Source organism: Choloepus didactylus, chromosome 7 (assembly GCF_015220235.1).
Source record: "Choloepus didactylus isolate mChoDid1 chromosome 7, mChoDid1.pri, whole genome shotgun sequence".
In the NCBI taxonomy this organism is placed as follows: Eukaryota; Metazoa; Chordata; class Mammalia; order Pilosa; family Megalonychidae; genus Choloepus; species Choloepus didactylus.
The window spans coordinates 10,245,311-10,270,146 of NC_051313.1; the positions used below are offsets into that span (position 1 = coordinate 10,245,311).

The window sequence follows — 24,836 nt, forward strand, 5'->3', positions numbered from 1 at the left end:
CTGTCTTGTTCCAGTGCATATCTCAAAACCCACCTCAGACTCCAATGTGTGTAAGTGGCACTTAATAATATGGGGAATGTGACCGGCAGAGTGCCTTGGAAGAGCAGGTATTGTGAGAGACTCTGAATGTGCAGCTCTGCCCAGGTCCCCGCTCAGGAATGGAGACTCAGCGCCCCACCCTCACCCCCACCCCTCAGCTCCAGCTCTGTTTGGGGAATGGCTCAGCTAAAGAAACAGATGCACCTGAAATCATGCCTCTTTCCAAGGTCAGTTTGCATTCACTGACAGTTTGATCAATGCTGAGACTTAGACACAGCTCCTCATCCCAGCTCAAGACACCTGTAATAGGCCTTCCAGGCTCCAAAATTTCCATGAGGTCTGCTGAGGCCTTCGTTGGGGGCATCACAGATCAACTTCTCCCTCTGCTCATGGTTGCATCCTCCCCCTCCCTTTCAAGATTCTGGCCCCTAGGGCGCTCCCTAACAAATGTCTTGCACACTCATCTCCGGCTCACAGTCTACTTCCTGGGTAACCCAACCTGTGTCAGGTAATACACAAAGGAAATGTAATTGAGCTGAATTGAAGACCATCCTACTCCACAAACTTAACAGCAAAGACCAGTTCTTACTTATCTTTGCATCCTTGCAATATCTAGAATGCACTTTTCATAGAGGGGGGCATCATAAACACATCAAATGAAATATTCCCCAAAACCTAGTACAGAGTGAGCTAAAGCCTCTTTCTAAAGTGGGTCCTAGTGCCAGCAGCTGTGTGTTTTGTTAGCAATGCAGAACCACAGGCCCCTTCCTGAATCAGACCCACTAAATCTGAATCTGCATGTTAACAAGTCTCCAGGTGGTTCATTTGTACACTGAGGTTTGAGAAGTACTGAGTTAAGGGACACTGTTAATATAAATAAAATGTTCTAGCTGAGAATCCCTGCCCTGTTTGTGCAGTGCCTTCAGAAGGACCCTTTCTCCCCTCAAATTTTGCTTAATTCCAGTGCAATTGTGCATGCTTTCATTCAACAAATACCAGATGAGTGCCAAGCAAAGATGTCAGCCCTCCTGGGGCTTACATTCTGGAAGAGGGGAGACAACAAGCATTATCAATATGCACACTGCAGGGTGTGGTAGGCGGTGACAATGCCAAGGAAGAACCATAGGGCAGGGTGCAGAGGATGGGGGAGGGGGTGCCAGTTTCAGCTCACGTAAGGCCGTGATGAGCAAAGCGGAGCACCTGAGACCTCGGCCCTGCGCATCTCTGAGGGCGTCTGGTTGTTCACCCGACAAGGAGGCCGACGTGGCTGAGTGGAGCGGGACAGATGGAGTGACAGGAGACGCGGTCAGAGGGAAGAGGGCAGCGGTTGACATTTAAGGGCTGAAAAAAGCAATGCACGCTGTCTTCTCTCCCAGGAGGAAAGGAGCCCTGGGCCCAGCCGATTCCATTCGGACTGTGAGACGTGCTCAATCCATTTCGCTAGTGAAGCCGCGGCGTTTTCAAGTGAAAACTCAGGGGCTGGACACGGCGTCTAAGGGCTCTTTCGGCTCTAAACGCTCAGCCGCCGACCCTCGAACAGGGTAAACGAGGAGAGCGGCCGGGTCTGCCAGCCACACCGGGAGGGGAGACCCGGGCAGCGGGGTCAAGCCAAGAGCGCAACCTTTGGACCCAAGCGCCCACACACGGGGCGCCTCAGATCGTTCGCGCGCAGCACCGCGACCCGAGAACGCGACGTGTTGGGCGAGAGAGCCCCCAACGAGCTCTGCGCCACGCCCACCCCGTCCTAGCCCCGCCCCCAGTCACGGCGCCAGGTTCCGCGCCACGCCCAGTCCGTCCCAGCCCCGCCCAGACCACGCCCCCCCGGCCCCGCGCCACGCCCACCTCGTCCTAGAACTGCCTCCTCCGACTCTGCTCTTCATGTGCTCGCCCCGCCCCCCGGCAGACCGCTGTTCCTGGGCGGCGGAAGTGACGCAGGTCCAGGCCCTAGGGCCGTTCCAGGGGAATCCCGCAGTCGTTCCCGGCCGACCTGAGGTCGGTCAGGCGCAATATGGCAGTGCTTGCCCTCCTCCTGCTCTTCGTCCTCGCCGTGCGGGCCTGGAGCAGGCCTGAGATGGGCACCGTGGATCCGGAGCTGTCCTCGGGTACTGTCGCTGGCGGCGGGGGCCGTGGTCGGGAGGGGCCGGGGGCCGCCTCTGGGAAGTCCCGCTCCTCGAGGACCCCGGGCGGCGGGACTGCGTCCCAGTTCCTGCACGACCCCGGGCGGCGGGCCTGCTCCCCGCTCCCGGGACGACCGCGGGCGGTGGGCGTACACCCCATTTCCTGGACGACCCCGGGCGGCGGGCCTGCTTTCCGCGCCCCGGACGACCCCGGGTGACTGGCCTGCGCCCCGTTTCTTGGACGACCCCGGGCGGCGGGCCTCGTGGGGAGGGGGTACAGGCGGGGAGGCGACGCTGGTCTCAGCACTTGGCCACCTCAATTCCCTTTCTCTGCTCCCTTCCGTTGTTCCGTGTAACGATAAGAAAGCACGCCTCTCCATTTCTCCTGTCTTTGTGATTCATTTTTCAATAAGTGAATTTCCTTGTACGCCTTGGCCACAGCTCATGACTTCGGGTGGATAAACCTAAATTATCAGAAACCTCCTGCCCTGTCAGTCTGTCAGTCTTGAGTGTCTGCGCGATGTCCGTTAGCAGCTGCCGGGAAGGGGACAGGGAGGCGGGCTCTCTCAGTCTGAATCTGTTATGACTTAGGCCCTGAGCTCCTATCGGGGGTGCCCTATTCATTGCCAGTTCTCCTTTTGCTTGCTTTAAAAGTCGAGTAAACAGTCAGGATCAATCCTGGGAATACAAAATGGTGATTACTGAATTTCTGCTCTCAAGGATGATTGTAACAGCTAACAGTTATTAGGTGCCAAGCCCTGTCTTAAGTGCTTTATACGCTATAAAGTAGTCGCTAATTGTTATCTCCATTTATGGATGCGACATTGAGGCACAGAGAAGTCACTGCTATTCAGGTGCTTGATAGTTTGGCTCCAGAGTCCACATTATTAGTCATTCTGCAGACTAGGACAAGCTGATCATCCACTGTGATATAAGCTTGGACTTAGTCCCGGACTGCTGGAAAGCAAGGGATGGGTGCCTGGCTGTGTCAGCAGTCAGGAAAGCCTTCTCAAGGAAGTGATCTCAGAGTGGGGTCTGGAGGTACAGAGACTTGGGTGGTGCAGAGGTAGGGGTAAGTGGAATGGAAAGTGTTTTATTGCAGAATGTGTGTATGAGGATACAAGGGGAGACAATAGAGGTGGAGAGATAGGGATCAGTTAGTGAAGTGCCTAGTCATGTGCAACAGCAAGTGATGGAGTCACAACTTTGCTAGCTTAGGCAAAAAGAGTGATTTATTGGCTCACAGAACCCAAAAGAGTGATTTATTGGCTCACAGAACCCAAGCAAGAGTTGAACAGAAAGGCAGAAATGTTGCAAAAACCAAGGACTCATAAACTGCCAGGACTATTTCTTGTTTCTAATGCACTAGGCATTGCCACCTGTCCTTACTTGGCAGGAATCGTGGATGTTGACAATTTCTGGTTTTGACATCTTGCAACAAAATCCCAGGGGAAGCCTCTGATTTACTCAGCTTGGGTCTGATGCCAGCTCTTGTGGGAAAGGTATTATTGCAGAGGGTGAGGCTGGGGGAGTTCCCAGAAGATGACGGATGGTATTCCAGAAAGACATACAGGTGCTGAGCCAACAAAATGATATGCCTACCATGCCTTGCTGAAGCTGGTGGGCAGCCATCGTATGGTTGTAAGAAGGGGAACAGTTTTATGCAGGATCAGGTGTGCCATTTAGAAAGACCATTCATAGGCGGTAGACTTAAAGGAGGGACACTGACTGGAAGGCTGTTGCTTAGGTCGGGAAGGAGGCAATGAGAAATGGCAGTTCAAATGGAGAAGAGTTGAGTTTTGCAGCTCATGCAGCAGGCCCAAGTGTAGGGCCTGGTGACTGGCTGGATGTGGGAGGGGTGGGGAAGGGGGGCGACGTCCTAGCTTCAGTACCTGGCAGCCTCATGGGGGAAGCAGGCAGGACCCACTACGTAATTGGGGTCCGGTGCAAAAGTAAAATGTGGGGCCTCTTATTAAGAAGTTCAAGATGGACGATAGCAGAGCATCCAACCAGCTCGGCCCTACCCCATATGTGCAGCACCCTGCGGGACTGCACCATTCGTGCACCCTGGAAGCTGGCCCTGGAGTGCATTGCCTGCAGGCCTTGCCAGGAAGATCTGCAGCCTTCTGTTCACTACCCTCCTTTAAACACCAGCATCCATGAACTCCCTTCCCATTTCAAGGAGGCTTTTCAGTGCATTGTTCAAGATTTTATTGCTTTTCCTGTGCTTTAAGTTAGCTGGTGTAAAATGCATAATTTCCAGAGAGTGAGAGGAAAACCCTCGATGACTATTTGCTTCCTGCTCTTGGTTAGCTGCCCTATCTGGCCAGTGCCCCGCCCTCAGTAGCGTGCAGCATGTTAGGGCCCAGTGTTGCTGGCCTTGACTCTGGTTGGAGACCCTCCTTAGATGAGGAGGCCTTGTAGGGCCAGGGAAGCAGACAGGGCTGTGTAGGCAGTCTCAGGAAACCCCACGTGATGGGGGATTGTATTGTGTTGTAGCTTACAGGCATGGGCTTACATTAACATTTCTTAAGTGAACTGAGAGTAAAATAAATCCAGCGTACCTTCCATTTTTTACTCCTCAGGCACTTTTGGGTATAAAGGTGGCATCTCTTTTTCACGTGTCTGCTTGTGGCTGCCTACTTCCTGCTGGTTGCTCCCCTCTGGGTAAGGTCCTGCAATGGCACACTGTCCACTCGGAGTCTGGAGAGCTCTTAGCTGACTTTCTTTACTCCTTCAGCTCTGCTTCTGCTCATTCTCTGACTTTAGGATAGTGCTCTGGGTAATGTTGAAATTTTTTCATTATTTTCTTTGGATTCTATTTTTATTTATTTCAGATATTCAGAATATTTTAAAATAATGCATTTTGATTGTACTTGTTGAACAGGGTATTATAATAGTTTTCTTTTTTGTTTTATTCCTTTTTCATGTTTCAATACAGACTTTGAAAGGGCCACATTATGGCTCTATATAAAATAAGATCAAAACAATCAGAGATAAATAAACATTTTAATGAGCTATCCAGCAAAATTTGGCAGCATACAGGAATAGTGCTATTGTTTTCCAACTGTTCCCTTTAGTGGTTCCGTTTTAATTGGCTAGAGATCAGAATGAAATTTGAACCAGAAAGAGATGACTTTCTGAAAGGAAGGAATCAATTTATTTATAATGTTTCTTATTTAGGGGTGTCTTTATTTTAGATTATTCCAATATGAAGTCATCAGACTACTGGGTATCAGTTTCAGTCACGTACATTTTAAAGAAGTGATTTATTTCACTCCATTGTCCAAAGTTTTGCAGTAGCCATCATGTAATTGTGGTAGGAAAACAAAATCAGACAAAATTACTTGAAGCAGATGTTTGTGAATTCATCAAAAAAAAGTTGTCTTCAATTCTGATTGATATGGAGGCTGTTTTCCTCTTACTTTACTGAACAACTATCATACCAAAAAAAGAAAAAATGACATTTAAGCAGTTTTACTTAATTAAAACCAACCAAACTTTACATATTTTCAAGATTTCGCTTAAACTCTAAGCCTTTTTGTTCTTGTCGGTAAAATCTGTATAATAATATTTTCTCCTTCATATGGTGGTTGTGATTATATGAGATAATGTTTCATAAAAAGTTTAGCACAGTCCATGTCTCATGGTAAATGTTGAATATTATATTAGTGATTATCATTCAGTAATGTGCATCATTGTTTTAACAAATATATTTGAAAATATTAAATTATTTTAGTTATATTTGAGAAATTGTATTGGCTTTTAAAAAGTAAACTCATCCAGGTCAACATGAGGAATTTAAAACAGGAAACTAAGCTTAGCATGTAACTCATTCTTATACCGTTTTCCTGTTTTCCTTAGATTGAAAAAGACAGATAAACCTTTTTGTGTTTTTAGTTCCTAAACAGTTTCTCCATTTAGAATGAATTAGTCCAAAAGGGAATTAGTCTTGAGAAATGCCTTCTCTGTGGGGATCGACTAGACTGGTCCAATCACAAGTCCTGTCAGATTTGCATGACATGCCAAGCCCACCTAGAGGAAATTGGATAAACAGGAATGAGAATAAAGTCCTGGTCAGAAAAGTGGTCGAGCAGATGTTGACTGGATAAGCCCTGACTCAGTAGTGGTTTAAGTGAAAAATCTGGGGATTTTAGTTGATCACAAGTTGAAGATAAGCCATTGTTTGTTATGCCCATATCTTTAAAAAAAAAAAAAAAGAAAAAAAGAGGAAGAAAAGTATTTTATTCACATCTGTTTTATCACTTTTGTGCCCCACATTTTAAGAGAGAGTAAATGAGAAATCAGAAGCACCTAAGACAGCAGATAAAAGGAGAAGGCTGCAGGATGCCAGGGGTCTTGACCCCCCACCCCACGACTCCAGTGAGGAACTGTTATAAAAGAGGGTAAAATAGACCTGAAGGATTTTAGGTGCCCTCACCAAGCCCATGGTTCTGAAACTATCTTTGTCTGAAGGTACAAGGAGATAATAGTAGGGAGTAGATAATGGACATAGTCCGTTAGCATTACAAAGTGATGGATATATGATTCCTTTCAAAGCCCTAAAATGTTGAAATGTTTCCGTTAAAAAACTTTTACAAACACTTGAAATAGGTGCAAGACTTCTCATTATGTCGTTATTCAGCATAAATCTAGGGGATGCTGCTACTTGCTAAGAAAAAAGTTGCATTAAGAATAGCGTTTTGTCAGCAATATGAAAACTGTTCAGGAAGTAGATTGTGATCATAAATAAAATCTGGAAAAAATACAAAAGTCTTGATTTGATACTTTTCACTTAGTCTGGATTCTCAACATTTTGCAGGACAGAAGATACCCTGGTGAAAATACCCACAGTCTGGGATCCTTAACGTGGGGAAAGTAGTGGATCTTTTCTCTGAGAATTGCTCATTCAGAAGAGGGTCCAGATGCCTTCATTTGGAGCATTTGTTTTAGAGTTGGGGTGTTGGATGACTTAGAAGCTACAAAAATGATTTAATTACTGGCACCTTCATCCTTACATTTTTATGCTGCTCACTCTGTCCTTCCAGAGAAAGATGGGTCACCAGATTGTCAAATATTGTCCACAGAGTCTCTAGCTCTTGTTTTGCCCTGGGTGTACACATCTTGGTGTTCTCTTCGTTCTGTGAAAATCGATGTGCTGCTTCCCCTTTCCTTAGAGGCCCAGATGATGTCAGCATTACAAGGTGGGGCGCAGGTGGCACCCCTCCACACAGAGCTGTAATTGGGATGTCTGTAGTCGCTTGCTCTGCCACCACCTGACCTTCAACAGCAATCATTGCAGAGCTGTTTGGCTGCTGGTCTTTGGTGCTCTGTGACGTTCCCGTTGCCCCTGCTAAGGGCGCTGCTTCATCACTGTTGTTGGTCTGCATCACTGAAGAGGCAGGTACCTTGTCTTGTCTTGTCTTGTCTCTTCCGGCTCACCAACTTTCCCAGGAGACAGTTGGCTATAATCAGGGCTCCTCCCACCATTTTTTTTTTCCTTTTTTTGCATTATAATTAGAGTGTTATGAAAAACTGATTCTCCTGTCCTGTGTTTGGTTTTGTTAAATCCTCAGACATTAGTTCTGGAAGGATTCAAGGAAGCAGATCTTAAATTGCTAATGTTTACTCTGGGTAGAGTGCAGACATAATGCACCAAAGGGTTCTGAATCCATTTCCGAAAGCCACCTGAATTGCAGAACACCGTCTGTCTGGGCATTTTCTAAAGACAGGGAAATCAGAAAGATGATTTTATTTCATTGGATACTCTGGTAGGATTTTTCTTTAAACTCCATAGATAATAGTCTTTTGCTATTTTTATATATATTTTAATTTACACAGTATAAATTTATCATAATTAGAATTTTATCATAAGCCTTAATTTAATCTGAATATGTAATAATTAAATTTCAGGTTATAAAATTCTAAAACTTAATGAGAAGACTACTCACATCATTTATCATGCGATTTTGGCAAAGACGACAAAGACAGATGTCTAATAACCACATGGTTTCACTTCTGGTTGTGTTAAAACCACAGGTTACATCCTTTGGTGTAAATATTCAAAGGTTTCTCCTTTAATCTCGTAGTAATTTCTAGCTACTGAAATCTCTTCCTCCTACCATTTGTCTGTCTTGATTGCTTTGAAAGCTGTGAGTTGGGCCCTTGTTCTCAGATAACCCTGTTAGGCTTCGACTTAAATTATGGGAAACATAGCTTGATTCACATTAAAAACTGATCTAATGCTGCACAAATCTGCTGTTTGTGGTTTGATAATGTAAGATTCAGTAACTCCTTCCTAAATACAAATATATTTAATTTGGTATTCTGGTATGTAGATTGACATTGTTTTGCCTTTTCCTCAGCTATGGGAATTTCAGATTGAGTGTATGTAGTTACCAAGTCATTCCTGTTGGGAGTCACTGAAAAGAGGGACTTAAAAGGAAGTGAGAAATGTGTGGTTACTGGGAACTGGAGGAAGCGGGGATCCTTGTTACATGGTGGCAGAAAGCACCTCTCTCCCCATCAGGAATGTGGCAAGTGGGACCTGGGCCTGCTGCACTGCGGGCTTTAGCTAAGGAGGCTTCTGAGCCCAGCGTTGAAGGTACCACCTGGTTTCTTCTTGCTGCTTATAGTAAAATGCAGAAGTAAAGAGATGATTGAGGAAAGAACTGTTAAATGAAGGGAAACCAGGACTTTATGGTCTGAAAATTCACAGCCTCTCCAGATGGCAAAAGATGCTAAAATTGAGAAATGTCTTCTGAGGGAAGTTCACAGTCATGTGCTTGCTTAGCATCAAGTACCCTTTCTAATTTGGTTGCAGAATTACATTTATACATGTGATTGTTACTTAATACTGGTGTTGAATTGAGCCCAAGGGGAAAAGTGGCTTTTATTGCTGCCAAAACTTAGGGAACACCTGTGGATTGTAAACAGTTTGAGATGAGGTGGTGTCATAAGGCTAAGGTGCAGACATCCCGTGGAGAAAGGAACCCTCTCACAGAAGCATCAGTGTACCCTGCTGAACGTGGCCCTCGGACTCTGCCACTGAGAAGCGCCGGGACTGAATTTGCAGGCCCGGGGCTTTCTGAGTCAACTGCAAGGAAGTTGCTTAAAGAACCAAAGATGATACATACCAGCAGCCACCAGCAGTTTCAGGAAGCACAAAAATAGGAAGATGGTAGGGATCTGGTCACTGCAGAAAGTGAGCCAAGCGTGATGCCCTCCCAGCTTTGTCATCTCAACCTTTTGGCACAAATTGTTACACAACTTTAGTAAATAATATGGTAGTTGTGGCGGTGACCAAAGCTAGCCTTTGGGATGGGGGTGGGGGAGCCATGAAATATGTTGGTTTACCATAAAGCATTCTGTAATTAAATTTGTTTTTTTCTTAAGTCAGATGAACTAGCTAAAATTAGGAACATATAAAGCTCAGTTTCTCAACCTCAGCATTACTGACATTTGGGGCCCAATGATTCTTTTTTGTGGGGGATTGTCCTGTGCATTTTCCCTGGCCTCTGCCCAGATGTGAGCAGTGCCACTCCCAATTGGAAGGACCAAAAATATCTCCAGACTTTGCCAAACGTCACCTGAGAAAAAAGGTTGCCCCCTGTTGAGAACCAGTGACATAAGGAAAAAATAGTAAGAAAAAGAAAATGGCTCTAGAATTTAGTTGTCCATAAGCATGTATGATTTACCTAAAAAACTTGTTCCAGAATGTTCCTTTGAAAGGAGAACACATGTTTAGCAGTTGGAAATTAAAGCAATGTACAGTTTTAGCTTAACTATGGAAACTTTTCTTTTGGAAACAAATCTAGTGGTAGACACTTTTAACAGAGCAAATCTCTTAAGCATATGGAAACTAACGTCTCATTTGGCAGGGTTGGAAATCTGATGAGCTGCTTAGCATCAGAGCCAGAACAGACCTGGATTTCTCAGAGTCCAACCCAAGTTTGCTTTTCTCATCAGTGCCGTCCACGGGGGGCCACTGAGGGCCATAGGGGCCCTTGGAAAGGCATCGACCTCTGGCTCTCTCCATTTTCGAGGGTGATAAGGAGTCATGTTTGGAAGCCCCTGCCCTGGCTACGCTGCCATTCATTAATTTAATTTTATAAGTAAATCATACTTAATGGAGTTTTTCAGCCAGGTAGGATTGAATAATCTTAAATTTGGAGTCATATCACTAATTCTGTCTATACCTCATGTCCATTCATATATATATATGTAAAATATTATCCTGAATATATTATATATACTTCAACTTGATATCTTTTTACACTGAGTAGGGGGAAAAGATGGTTCCATTAATAACTTTGGCTTTGGTGTAGTATCTGATTGGAAGCTGTTAAAATGATGTCTGCCTGTTTACTCATGTGACTCTCTTCAAGTCGCATCAGCAGTTTCTTAAATGGTTTAAAAGAGCAAAGGCAAGAAGAAATGTCGGGCTTGTTCTGGAGATGGCCCTGCGTGGTGGAGCTGGCTGGCAGGTTGCTCTCGTGGCCCCTCCTGTGGCTTTGGGGGACACCACGTGGCCCCTTCCTGTGCTGCCTGAGTACAGTGCCAGGTGGGGGGTGAAGAAGGCGGGGGTGCTTTAGAGTGAAATCCTAGTGTCGCCGGCTCTTCTCTGGGCATCGACTAGAAATGTGAAATTACTAGCGACTAAATGAATCGAGGAAGTGCATTTTTCTACAAAGACTGCTCAGTCGTTGACAGAATTTGTTGCCTCAGGCTTGCATTTTTGTATTTTCTTTAGATCAAAATGATGTCTCCAAAATATGAATCAGGCTCTTGTACACGTTTTTCAATAAAATTAATTTTTAAAACTCTACTCTTAATTTAAATAATTATAATTATCCTGGTGTATTCTACTTTTTTTTTTCAAATATATTTATTTGACTAACATGGCATCTTAAATTAAGTCTTTCTAATGTTAATGTTAATTTCTCACTGTTGTCTGACTTTTTGAATCTCTTCCAGTGCCTGTACCAACCAACGTAACAGTTGCATCCCATAACTTGAATCCTGTCCTATTCTGGGAATACCCAGCCATGCTGCAGACCCCCGTTTTCACTGTACAGATAAAGAACTACAGGTGAGTGTCACTGTGTGTCCTTTATTCTGTTTTTGTCCCTGTCCCTGCACATTCTCTCACTCCCAGCATCCTGCCTTTCCACATGACAGAACTTCAACTGCTTGTAGACGTCGAGATGTGCTAAGAATGCAGCTTAGTTCTTTGCAAAATACTTCCTGCCTGTCAGTACTGAAGTAGAGAAGTATCACGTACTTCTGCGATTTTAAGGCATGACAAAAAAAGAGTAATGATGTCATCTTACTTCCTGTAGTGCAGTGCGTTTTTAGTAGAAAGATAATGTTGAGATTTTCTTTGACAAGTTTTAGGAATCTGATGTGTTTGATTCTATAATTAATTAAAAGTTATCTATGTAATGGAATCTAGAGTTGTTTAAAAGTAGATTTTTAAAAATTAGATATGGAATGTATTTTTGTATAGGCTTTATGTTTTGGATTGAGCCTTTTTATTGTAAAGTAATTTGTAATTCTCCTAACCAGAGAGTACTGCTTCATTCTTTGTCCAGCTTCTCCATCCTATTCTGAACTCAGTTCTTTCTATCAACCCCATACTGTGAGTGAAATGCAAAGCACAGATGGAAATGCTTCATGTTTATATGTTAACCATAAAAGTTACCTTTGTGTGTTGTTATCCCTCCTTGTTTTAGGGAACCAGTGTGGATTGAGGCCTGTGCCAATATATCTCATCATTATTGTAATATTTCTTACCACATGTTTGATCCATCAGACTCACTCTGGGCCAGAGTGAAAGCGAGGCTTGGGCAAAAAGAATCTGCCTATGTAGAGTCAGAAGAGTTTATTATATGCCAACAAGGTGAGTAGAATGTACACACATCTAAATTTTAAATTAGAAAATACTTATCCATACCTTTGTATATATTTACTTTCATTATCAGTTGCTAAAAATTATCAAAATGCCTAAGAAGCGTGTGAAGGAATTTTGAGAGTCAGTGTTTCTGCCCTTTCTTCCAAGCCCCACAAAATTGGGCTTAGAGGCAGCCATTGTCTAATCCCCCTAAACCATTCCATTTCTGTCCCTACGAAGATGGATCCAGTGCCATCCAGTGTACTCGGTGCCACCCTCTCCCCCCATCTTCTCTGCCATTTCCTTTTAAGTTACATTCATTGAGGACTTTGGCAGCTGGCTCTCATTTTTTCCTCTCTACCTGAAGTCCTCTCAGTACCTGGAGGAATTTTTTTTAATATATTTTTATATTTTGTTAATTTTTGTTTACAGACGTTGCATATCCACCAAGTCAGAACTTCCCCTTCTCCTATCCCCTGGTAACCTTTAATTTCTGTCTCTGCAAATTTGCTATTTGTAGATGCTCTTACAAGTGACCTCATACAACATTCCTCTTTATGTGCCTTGCTTATTCTCTGAGCATAATGTTTTCAAGTTTCTTCATGTGGCAGCATGTCTCAGTACCTCGTTCCTTATGTCCAAACCATATTCCCTTCTGTGTAAGTACCTCATTTTGTTTATCCGTTCATTGTTGCTGGATACTTGGGCCATTTCCACCTTTTGGCTATTGTGAATAATGCTTCTATGAACATTGGTTACAAGTATCTGTTTGAGACCCTGTTTTCACTTTCTTTGGGTGTACATCTAGGAGCAGACTTGCTGGGTCATATGGTAATTCTATATTTAACTTTTTGAGGAACCGCCATACTGCGTTCCATGGCAGTTGCACGATTTACATTCTCACCAAAGTACACTAGATTCCAATTTCTCTGCATCCTTTCCAGTGCTTGTCATTTTTTTTTTAATAGTAGCTATCCTTGTGGGTGTGAAGTGGTATCTCATGTGGTTTTGATTTGCATTTTCCTAATGGCTAATGATGTTGAACATCTTTTTGTATGCTTATTGGCCAGACATATATTCTCTTTGGAAAAACGTCTGTTTATGCTCATTTTTAAATTGGATCATTTGTGTTTTTGTTATCGCGTTGCAAAATTTCTTTATATATTCTGGATATTAAGCCCTTATCCAGTATATGTTTTGCAGCTATTTTCTCCTGTTCTGTAGGTTGTCTTTTCACTTTCTTGATAATGTCCTTGGATTAGGTCTTTGATGATGGTGAGTTTATCTTTTGTTTCTTTTGTTGCTCATGTTTTTGGTGTCATATCTAAGAATACATCGCCAAATCCCAGGTCATGAAGATTTGCTCCTGTTATCTTCCAAGAGGTTTTAGCTCTTATATGTAGGTCCTTGATTCATTTGGAGTTAGTTTTTGTGTATGGTGTGAGGTAGGGGGTCCAACTTCATTCTTTTGCATGCGGATATCCAGTTTTCCCAGCATCATATGTTGAAGAGACTCTTCTTTCTCCTTGTATGCACTTACCACCCTTGTCAAAAATCAGTTGGCCATAGATGTGTGGGTCTATTTCTGAACTTCTAATTCTGTTCCATTGGTCTATTTGTCAGTCCTTATGCCAGTACTTCAGTGTTTTGGTTACTGTAGCTTAGTAATACAGTTTGAAATCAGAAAGTGTGAGTCCTCCAACTCTGTTCTTTTTCAAAATTGTTTTGGCTATTCAGGGCCCCTTGGAGCTCCATATGAATTTGAGGATCAGCTTTTCCATATCTGCAAAAAAGGCTGTAGGGATTTTGGTAGTGAGTGCATTGAATTTGTAGATCGCTTTGATAGTATTGACATCTTAATAATGTTTTCCAGTCCATGAACAAGGGATGTCTTTCCATTTATTGAGGCATCCTTTAATTTCTTTCGGCAATGTTTTATAGTTGTCAGTGTACAAGTCTTTTATATCCTTAGTTGAATTTATTCCTAGATATTTTATTCTTTTAGATAATATTGTAAATGGAGTTGTTTTCTAAATTTCCTTTTGCTAGCATATCAAAACACAGTTGATCTTGTACTCTGCCACTTTAGTAAATAGGCTTTCAGTCTTTTACCATTGAATATAATGGTAACTGTGGGTTTTCATACATGACCTTTATCATGTTGAGAAAGTTCCCTTCTATTCTTAATGTTCTTTGTGTTTATATTAAGAAACAGTGCTGGTTTTTGTCAAATGCCCTTTCTGCATCCATTGAGATAACGATATTTTTTATTTTCCTTCTTTCTATTCATGTGGTGTATTACATTAATTGATTTTCCTATATTGAACCATCCTTGTATTTCTAGGAGAAACCCAACTTGGTCATGATGTACAGTCTTTTTAATATGCTGTTGGACTCGGTTTGCTAGTATACTTTTTTAAGGATTTTTGCATCTAAATTAATAAGGAAAGTTTGTCAGTAATTTTCTTTTTTTGTGATGTCTTTATAATGCTTTGGTATCAGGGTAATGCTGGCCTCATGGAATGAATTAGGGAGTATTCCCTCCTCTGGAGTTCTTTGGAAGAATTTGAGAAGGATTGGTATTCATTCTTTAAATGTTTGTTAGAATTCAGCATCAAAACCATCTGGTCCTGGACTTTTCTTTGGTGAGAGGAATTTTAATATCAATGTAAAACACATTTAACGTTTTCAGGATCCCTTAACCTCTCTAAACCCAGTAGTCTTCAGCTCTCCACTCTTGCAGCATCTCACTCCCATAGAAATTTTCTGTGCCAATTCCTGCTGTCTGACCCTGGCATCCTCCGGTGTCGCCTTCCCCCTTCATCCTGAGGGGGCACGAGGCTCCTGCCTTGTCTTCCGGGCCTCCTGCACCTTGCCTTCTCGCTCCCTCTCGTCCCTGCCCGGCTTCCATGCGCGGTCACTTCAGCCATTGCCTTGGGGGAAGGCACCTGACTTAGCTTTCCATTGCCTCGCTTCTCCTGCCGTTCAGGCCGTACCTACTTGGTCTCTTCCAAAGGCCCTTCTTCTGCTCTCCCTTTTAAGTGTTTTTATTCCCCAGAGTCCACACCTTCATCATCCACTAACCACTCCATCTGCATGTCAGGTAGTTAATTTTTCCACACAGATTTATCAAGGACCCACTGTGTGCCAGAAACTGTGCTAGGCCTTGAGGATACATTGGTGAGGAAACTGCCTGGCACATGGTAGGTGTTGAATGGATAAATGCATCACCAAAATAATCTCAAACATCAAAGGCACATAGCATATACTTGTTGAATGGATGACTATCTTACTCTGATTTGCACTCTACAAATTGAATTAGCAAACTTTCCGGACACCCATAAGTGCTGGAGGTACAAAGGGTTTCAGGAAGGGTTTCCAGGGGAACTAAATGCCTTTTCTGAAACATTCTTTAGAAAACAGTTTTCTTTATCCACAGAGGCAAAGATAAAGGAACAAATAACTTAGTAGAGGTTCTGTAATGTCAAGGGTTTTTACCAAAGTTCATGGCCAAGGGTTTTTTCTAGGACTAGAAATGAAATTAAACTGCTAAAGAGGAGTTTAGATTAGATAAGAATATTTCTTGGGTCTGAGATTTATTAAACATTTCTTTATTAAGGATACTTTGAATATCTTCTTGACTCTGGAGTGGTTTAAATGTGATCTTCCTTTAGACGAACAACAACAGAAAACAGTAGGTTGGTTGGTTGATTTTGGTAATTTTATGAAATGTATAATAAAGTCCAGTGCTAAATTATACTGTGTTTTGTTTTGTTATGTTTTCTGTTGTTTTTCGTAGGGAAAGTTGGACCACCTGTACTGGATGTCAGAAAGAAGGAAGACCAAATCATTGTTGACATACATCACCCTTTAATTATTCTCAATGGTGAAGTGACAAAAGCCATGTATGATTATGAAAATAGTGATTGTTACGCATTCACATACGATGTGTATGTGAGGATTAATGGAAGTGAAGTATGTGTTTCTATTTCATCTTTTTCAAAATGGAAATTATACTGTAGATAGCATACATTGTTTCTATATGTAATGTAATGAAAAGAGAATGGTTTATGTATGTTCAGGCCAGACTCATGGATCATAGGTTTTGGTAAGAAACAAAGATGTGAAGGCTACTGAGGAGACTTAGTGTGGATCCACTGCTCAACGACAGTTAAGTCTCTCCTTGGCCTCTTGGCGACTTTGCCCTGATCAAGCATTTTGACGTGTGGCCCCTCATTTGTCCACATGGACAGTTTCAACCTTTTCTTCCTCATTGGTGGTGATATAAGATAATACGATAATAATTTGATTCATGGTCTTTGAAGGAAAAAGGTAATAGTACTACTGTGGAGTTTTCTTTTTTCTTTTTCATTTTGTTTTACATTTTTAGTTTCTTCATTAATCATATTAACTATTTCTTTACAGATGCATTTAGACAGTTTCCTCATGGTGTGGCAGTTAACATTTCAAAATGATTGTGTTTTATTAACTCAAATGGCTGTCCAACTGTTGGTCTAGTTATGGCTTTGTCACAATATATTTTTTAGTGGTTCTTTTATAATAGACTTCCGTGCTTTTCCATTGCTTTCCTCACTGTTAATAGTGAAAATTTGTTATGCAAAATTGGTAACATCTTTATGCCTGACATTCTTAGCAGTTAAAGTAGTAGATTCCTTCAGTTAGATGTTCTGCCTTAACCCTGTAGTTTGCTCTGTGTGAACAATCCTAGCTCACTATTTTGCCTTTTTCTAAATAATTTGTTAGAAAGTATATTTTTATATGGAGTTGGGAGTCCTTCTTCCCGTGTCTTCTACATACTTATTTTAGTTCTACTTGTTGAAGGAATCCCCTCCATCTTTCCTCATGTATTTGAAAACAAGTTGTTACCTCCTCCCCCGATCAGGTTTTTTAATCTTTATGTATTTAGTGAAACATTCCCTGTGTGTGGTTGCCCTGAGACCAGGCTTTCCTAGAATTCCTTCTACCTTTCAGATGCTTTGTCATCATCTTCTTGGCCACTGTTTTCCCCTGCACCCCTCACACTATATTGCATCTGTGTGTCACCTCCACAGCATGGTCTTAGTCCAGATTCGCCTTCCTCTCCTCGCTTCCCATGTGCTATCTGGTGACATCCGTGCTCCCTGTTCTCAGGGCTCCCAGTCTTCCCTCTCACCCCACCTGTTCTCCCAAGGCCCAGATCCACAGTCCCCGCTACATCTCAGAGCCCTGGCTACCTCGGTGTCTGTGAAGGCTTGGCAAACTGGACAAGACCAAAATTCACCCATTTATTCATTTGTTACATAGATATTGAGTCTCTACAATGTGCCAGGCATTTTCTTGGTTCTTGGGTTAAATCAGTGAATAAAACATATGAAGATCCCTGCTTTTGTGGACCACTTTCTAGACTGGGGGAAGTAGACATCAAACAGTGAGTGCAATAAGTGTATTGCAGATTTCCTAGTCTGTGAAGAGGTAATAAGGACTATGGAAAAATAAGAGCAGGGGAATAGGGGACACTTGAGGAGAGGGATGTGCTGGGTTACAATTCTTAGAGAGAGGTCACTGAATAGTGGGCATTTGAGTGAAGATGAGGAGGCAAAGAGGAAGTTCAAGCATTCCAGGAAAGGCCAGTGGAACTGCCTTGCAGTGGGATCCTGCCTGGAAGAGGGAAAGGATGTAAGAGCAGAAAGGGGTAAAGTGGAGTTGGTTCGAGTAACGGAAGACTTGGGCTTTTACTCAGAGTAAAATGAAAGAACCATGGGGGGCAGGAGGGGGTTTGATCAGAGGAGTGATGCAATCTGACTGTGTTTTAAAAGCATTGGGCTACCCACTAGGTTGAAAATAGATCGTGGGTGCCAAGGCCAGAGGCAGGAAGCCCACGTGGGAGGCTGTGGCAGTAATCCCAGCCAGAGGGGATGGGCACTCCAAGAGGTCAGCCTCGGGGTGGGTTTTGATGGTGGATCCAGCAGTAGTCGCTTTATGTGTGAGGGAGGGGAGCATCAGGCACGTGTCTAGATGCCTGAGCAGCTAGCGGGGATCCAGTTACTCCGTTACCAGACACAGGAGGTGCTGACTCAGAAGATAGCCAAGTGGAGACAGCAAGTAGATAGTTGATAGGGGCTGTGGACATGAACTTGGTCGACACTGGCATAGGTAGGTGACATTTAAAGCCATGAGACTGGCTGAAATCCCCAAGGGTGTGGGTATAGACTGGGGAGAGTAGAGGCCTGAGCTGTCTCATCACGCTGTCCCCCACCCACACACACCTGTTGCTTTGCTGGTATTTTCTATTCTGGTTCCCACCTACTGTGTCACCCGCATCTGAAACCCAGGAATCACCCTAGGTTCCTTCTTTGCCATACCTTCCACACCCTGCCTCATAAAATTTTCTCAGACTACCGTCCTGTCAACTCTGTTCCCACCACAGGGCCTATACTCAGGCCTGGATCAGTGTCCCACTTCCTAAGTGTTCTTCTGGCCTCTGACTTTATGCACTTCCAGTTCAGGGATGGCTCAAGTCTGAACTGTTACTGGCCAGCAGTAACAGAATGTAAGTCAATGTGCTGTTTCCTTCATGGAGAAAAGTCAACAAAAGGAAACAGAATGTCAGCTGTCTAAACCGCATGCTGATGCCGAGCGGTACAGTCACCTTACCTTCTGGCACTGGCGTGTAGACCCACTTTGATTAGCATTGCTTTGTCATGCATTTCCTGTGTGCCTTCTAGGCGCCAGGGGTATAGCAGTGAACGATGTAGAGAGGACTCAGGTGATGAGTGCAATGGTGGAAAATCAAGCAAGCAAGCGGGGTGGGCAGTGGGGTGGTTCGTGTTGTGGGAGTATTTATATTAAATAGGGTGGTCTGAGCAGGCCCCGCCGAGAGGGTGAGAGAGGTCAGCAAGGACACGGGGGTCTCCTGGTGCATGGCAGGGACTTGACTTTGACTCTGACTGAGATGGAGCGGATTTAAGCTGAAGAGTGGCATGATCTGGTTTAGATTTTGAAATGTCACTCTGGCTGCTGGCAGAGTTGTCTCGCTAAAGTGCACACCTTCCCGCACTACTGCATGGCTTAAGTTCTCTAACACATCCCACCGGCTACAGAACAACACCTGGCTCCTCCCTGTGGCGTGGCCTGCAAGGCCTCCTGTCCCTCTTTCCTTCCAGCCTGCTTCTCATCCGTGCTTTGGAGCTCTGCTCGTTCTGTGCTCCCCGCAGTTACCAGGTCCTCCCCCGGGAGGCCCGTCTCTCTCTGCCTGTTCATTGTTCAGCTGGGGCATCACCTCCACTTTGAATCCTCTCCTGGCGCCCTGGACGATTTCCTCTTCCGTGGTCTGGCTTCCTGGTCGCAGGCCGTGTGCCTCTTCCAGAATCCTGACTCCCCCACACTCCTTTCTGCGCTCTCCCCGCTGCCTTGCGAGGTATTCGAGGCCAGGCAGCTCCGCCCTGACCTGCCTTGTCTTCAGGGCCCAGCACCGGGGTGGCCAGAACGGCGGGTAGTTCAGGGTGGCCCGGCCACTCTGGCTGGTGGAAGGAGAGATGTGCCGCTGCCGGGAGGTCCCTGCCACCCTTCTGATGAAGTGTTTTTTCCTCTCACCCGCTGAGTTTCCAGCACTGTAGGTGTGGGGCAAAGGAACATGTGTTGGTTTAACAACTAACTTTGATTTCAGAGCTGCAGCAGCCTTTTTTTTTCAAGCATGTTCAACATCCATCATAAACTTGTGTTGAAGTATTTGACAGGGATGAATCTGGTGATTAACAGGGACCCCGCATTTTGATTGTTTTTCTTATACAGGTCATAAAGGAGAGGGAAGTTGATTGCAGCGAGACTCCGTGCCAGCTGAGAATCCCAGTGACCGCCCTGAATTCCGAGTACTGTGTCTCAGCAGAAGGCGTCACGGACTTGTGGGCTGTTAGAACTGAAAAGTCAAAAGAACACTGTATTACCATTTCCAATATCAGCACAAAATGTGAGTTCTTGCCATTTTTTTCCTTTGCTCTTGTAATTCTAAATATAGGGGGTGATAACTAAAACAGGATAAAGTGAAGAAAGGCAAATTCATGTGTAATTTATTTCTCTTTTAAAAATGATCATTAGTTCTGTCCCTCAGAGAAGTTCAAAATTTAAAATAAGACAATTCCTTGGGCATTGAAAGAAGATAAAAAACAACCAATTTGAAAAGCTATGTAGTGACCTTTTGACCCAGGAAGGAATAAAATAGAACAAACACATTAAACCATGTGCCTTAAGGTCCACATCTTAGAGTTATACATAGTAATGTAAGAAGTGAATTTTTACTTCAACGTGGCATGATACTGTATATCCATTAGCTGGTCGTTTATGGAGACCATAACTTTAAAACCTGTAACCATGTAACATGAGAACTGAACAAGGGCTAGAAATTAAATGGAAACATAAATTCATATCAGTTTGCATAACTGATTATGGGTCACTTTTCTAACATTTAAAAATAATTATTAATTTAATTTCATCACCTTTTGCTTGCATGTGTGTGGAGGGATGCATCTTAAAGATCTGTAAACTGGCATTTTCAAGTGGCAGCTACCTTCTAAAAGTTTGGGTTTTTCTTTGCAATTATGAAACTTTAAATGCTCATTATAGATAATTTGTAAAATATAAAAAAAACAGAAGAAAACAAAAGTATCTGTAGTTCTACCATCCAAACAAGTACCTCATTGCTTGCAGTTTGGTGTTTTCTTTCCATGCTTTTTTCCCCTTTTCCTTTTTCTAAATAGCCACAACCATATTGTACAGTATATATAATTTTGCATACTGCTTTAAGCATATATTATCAATATTATTCCATTGTATTTCCTATACTTCATTAATGTTTTTAACATCTATTCTGTTTTTAACATCTATTCTGTTTTAATGTTCCATAGGTTTTGAACTTTTAGGATTATTTATAGGTTTTCACTATTACAAATCATGCTTTGATGACTATTTTTGTATGTATTTTTTCTTATAGTAACGATTTTGTTTAGAATATATTTCCTAGGTTTAAAATGCACAAAAATTTTTAAGATACAGATATCTTTTTGAAAAATGAAAATTTAGGCTAGAGAGTCAGTTTAGCCCATTATATGGAGGTTTCAAATAGGTGCTTTAAAAAGAAAGCAGTGCATTTTCTGCCAATTTGCATGATGCTGTTTTGAAAAATAAAATGTTATTTAATGCACAAAATGTGAAATAATGCAAATACCCCAATGTATTTAAAAAAAAAAAAAAAAATCCCGAGTTGTGAACTGGGCTGACGTCACCGTCACAGGGTGGCACACCGCGGCTCACTCGCAGAGAGCCTGCTGCCTGTGGCGGTGCCTTGAGAACTGCACTTTCTCAGCGAGCGGAACTTGGGTCACAGTGCACTGGTGTTAGTTATAGAGTCAGTTTACCTTTTACTGTTGCCGTTTTAAATATCCTTTTACATTCTGTAACAAGCATTCATTAAATAGTAAGTTCTAGAGTTACTGTTCCATAGCCAGAACTTCAAAATTAGAGATAATAAAACGCCGTGAAGCGGGGCAGACACCACCACAGGACACAGAGTGCTGTTGAGGTGGAAGGGAGGACTGTGAAAAACACTGAGGCTGTGCTGAGGAAATAAAAAGCAGCATTAGAGCAAATAAATGCACAATAGTGGTTATAGCTGTGCTCTGAAACCAAATCTTCCTAATTTTATATCATGTATTACCTGGTTAGCATTCAGGGGATCTTCATTCCTGCACAGTTTTCCTGTGTGTGTGTGTGCGTGTGTGTGTGTGTACGTATGTATATTTTTAAGTATTTGCAATCTTGTAATAAATAAAACGTAACAGGGAAGTTCTAAGGAGTGGGGCTAAATTATTTTAAGAGTTATAAACATTGCCGGAGTCTGTAGCTGAAGACAGTATTTTTATTTTTAAAATTCTTTCTTTGCCTTTTTAACAGAGCTAGCAAAACTCGTACTGCTGTCGAGGGCAGATACCTCATTTTTACTCAGATTGTCTGACTGCCGTTTCAGTGTTTTTCAAAACTCTTGACCACGTTAATTACCTAATGTGTAAATCTATTAAAGAATAGTGCTAAGACTTTATAATTATTTGATGGCTGTGACAGTATTCCATCTTAATTCTGATTTGTGATTTTTCCCTAGATTCTGTTTGGATTCCAATTGGTTCTGCTTTCCTGCTCTTTCTAGCACTTATCCTGGTACTCATATGTTGTCTGGTTAAGAGGAATCTATTTAAGAGAGAAAGCATCCCATTACCCAAGTCCTTGGTAACTTATTTAAATATTTTTCTTTAATTATAGGCACTAAAATGTTAATTTGAACCTTTTGACAAGTACTTAAATTTTGTTTATAAAGTAGAAGGATTTATAGCAGCAAACATCACTTAATCCACCACACATCCCAGGCCCCATGCTCTGATTGCACACCAGGCTCTTCTGTATGCATGGGGTGAGAGCACAGGCAGCAGTCTGTAAAGGAGCTTCCATTCTAGTGGGAGGGAAAGATGAGGGCCCAGCAGTTGCACAGTGAGATAAGTTCACAGGGAGGGGCTCCTACACAGCCAGTGAGCGCCTCGTCCCGCCCTGGGGCTGGGGCTTAGGAATGGCTTTGCCAGCAGTGAGGGGGCCTCAGCGGTCCCCCAGGGCAGGTGGGCAAGTATCTAGGTACTAGGGGGCAGCATGTGCTGAGGCCCTGGGTCACGCCAGCGTGGCTCTGACAGTCTGCAGACACAGAAGTACTTTGTTATGGTTGGAGTGAGGAAGAAAAGGTGGCAAGAAAAGGGACGAAAGTAGTAGTTTGACATTTTAAGGTCTAACATTTAGAAGCTTTTGTATGATGAAAAGAATATTTAAAGGTAACAGAATTGTAATCATGTGAATCAGATATGACAGAGGAAAAATCCTTGTTATGTGCAAAGGGCACGTTTAAATGCATTGTACAAACACTACCTTTAAGAACAGTAGATAAGAACTGTCATCAGTTAGTTGGCAGTTTACATATGAACTATGATGTTAAAGCATCTTCACGGTGTGCCATTTTACACCTGTAACCTGAATGGCCAGTAGCACCAGTAGCAACAGAACCAGTGTATGCTGATGAAAGGCACTGTAGCCCTGGCGGGAAGAGCCAGAAGCACCTCATGCACTTTGACTTGGTAACTCCATACTTCAGAACTCATTTCATAAAGAAAAAGATGTATGAAGATGTTCATTTCAGCCTTCTCTGCAGTAGTAAAAATTGGAAGTACTGTAACATCTATTATTTGTGAAATTATTTAATCATCAGCATAAAGAAATAATGTGAGTCACTGAAAATAAATGATCATGATGAAGGCAAATAGTGAAAATATTGCGTACAAAATATTGTACCGTGCATATGTGTGGAAGGTAATGGACAAAAAGCTATGTATGTATTTTATATATATATATATTTATATATGGGTTAAATACTTGATGACTTTTTAAAAACCCTAAAACCATTTATCTTAATATAGTGTCTTTTCCATGAAAAACAAAGAAAGAAAAGGCAACCTCCTGATTCTGTTCTAAAATGACATGAAGTAGGCGAGTTAGTTGTATATTTAGTAGTCCATAACCCTTAAGACCACTTTTTTTTTAGACTAAGCACTTCAGCTTGATAACTTACTATTTTCTAATACTCAGTTTCTCTCCCCTTAGCTCTCTGTGTTCAAAAATGCCACTTCAGAGGCAAAACCTGAATCAAAACAGTTATCACCCATCACATCCTACCAGCCGATTGTCTCAGAGAGTGAGAGTGGAGAGCAGTTGTCTCCAGTGACAGTTGCAGGCATGGTTGCAGAAGACATTCCTGAAAAAGGAGACCAGAGAGAAGAGCTCACTGGTGATGTAGACGTGGGGATGACTGAAGAAACCGTGATCGACATGGCCCCCAGTAGCCCTCCGACTGCAGGAAGTAGAAATAATTCTTTCCCTTCAAGTAGCAGTCACTCTGACCCCTGTAGCAGTGCTTTGAACTCATATCACTCCAGGAATGGTTCTGACAGTGGCCTTGTGGAGTCAGACGGCTTCTTAACTGAACCAGAATTTCCCCCGACTAATAAAACAGAAATAAAGACAGAAGGACAAGACTCCCTAATGCTGAGAAACACTACCACCTCTTTCGGTTATGACAAACCCCACGTGCTGGTGGATCTGCTGGTGGATGATGCTGGTAAAGAATCCTTGATTGGTTATAGACTTACAACAGATTCCAAAGAATTTTCATAAAATCAGCCACAATGCACCAACTTTGAAGGATCTGCTCTTACAGAAAGATCAGGCTTTCAGAAATTGTATCCTAATTGCTGTTAACCAGGTGGAATGTCTTGGTTTAAATAAAAGCGTAAAGAGGGACTATCATGTTTGATATGAAAACAGCAAAACCCAAAAACCTGTATCATGCAAAGCTCGCCACCTGACTGGCACAAAGCTTGCCGCCTGACTCGCACAGAGCTCACCATCTGACTGGGTTAGCAGGTGCAGGGAGTGCTCCCCAGGCCCTGCACTTGTGATGGTAGCTGGCATCCTGGTCCTTTCTTGCCACTTGAAGACATACAATGGATTCTTTTGCTTTTTTGTGCCTGGGGTTATGTTATTTGGGGAAGTTTATGTATGTAGCACTTTTAATGTTTAATTTCAGAAGCAACTCAGAACGCTTTTTTGAAATTCAAGTTAATAAAATTAATGTTATGTAAATAGAAACATATTTTTTTAATCGAATGTTTGAAAGATGTTTAAATAAAGTGTTTTTTTTAAACTAA

At 42.7% G+C, this 24,836-nt stretch overlaps 1 protein-coding gene and 1 long non-coding RNA gene across 4 annotated transcripts in view; one reads left to right on the forward strand and one right to left on the reverse strand.

The window, feature by feature from the left end:
- Positions 1-2,756, reverse strand: part of LOC119539028 — a 70,391-nt gene extending 67,635 nt beyond the window's left edge. For both annotated transcript variants that reach the window (XR_005217773.1, XR_005217774.1), the window contains exon 1: positions 1,882-2,756. This is a non-coding gene — a long non-coding RNA (uncharacterized LOC119539028). The remainder of the gene's footprint in view (positions 1-1,881) is intronic.
- On the forward strand, positions 1,964-24,836 carry IFNGR1 (interferon gamma receptor 1). Of its 2 annotated transcripts, none has more exons than XM_037842119.1 (7): positions 1,964-2,141; positions 11,133-11,247; positions 11,891-12,057; positions 15,848-16,023; positions 19,840-20,014; positions 22,199-22,323; positions 23,734-24,836. In XM_037842119.1, the coding sequence occupies exons 1-7, from the start codon at positions 2,048-2,050 to the stop codon at positions 24,301-24,303; spliced, it is 1,422 nt and encodes a 473-aa protein (XP_037698047.1). In that variant the 5' UTR covers positions 1,964-2,047; the 3' UTR covers positions 24,304-24,836. The 2 variants fall into 2 exon arrangements, with proteins under 2 accessions (XP_037698047.1, XP_037698048.1); XM_037842120.1 differs by lacking the exon at positions 1,964-2,141 and adding an exon at positions 5,670-7,556.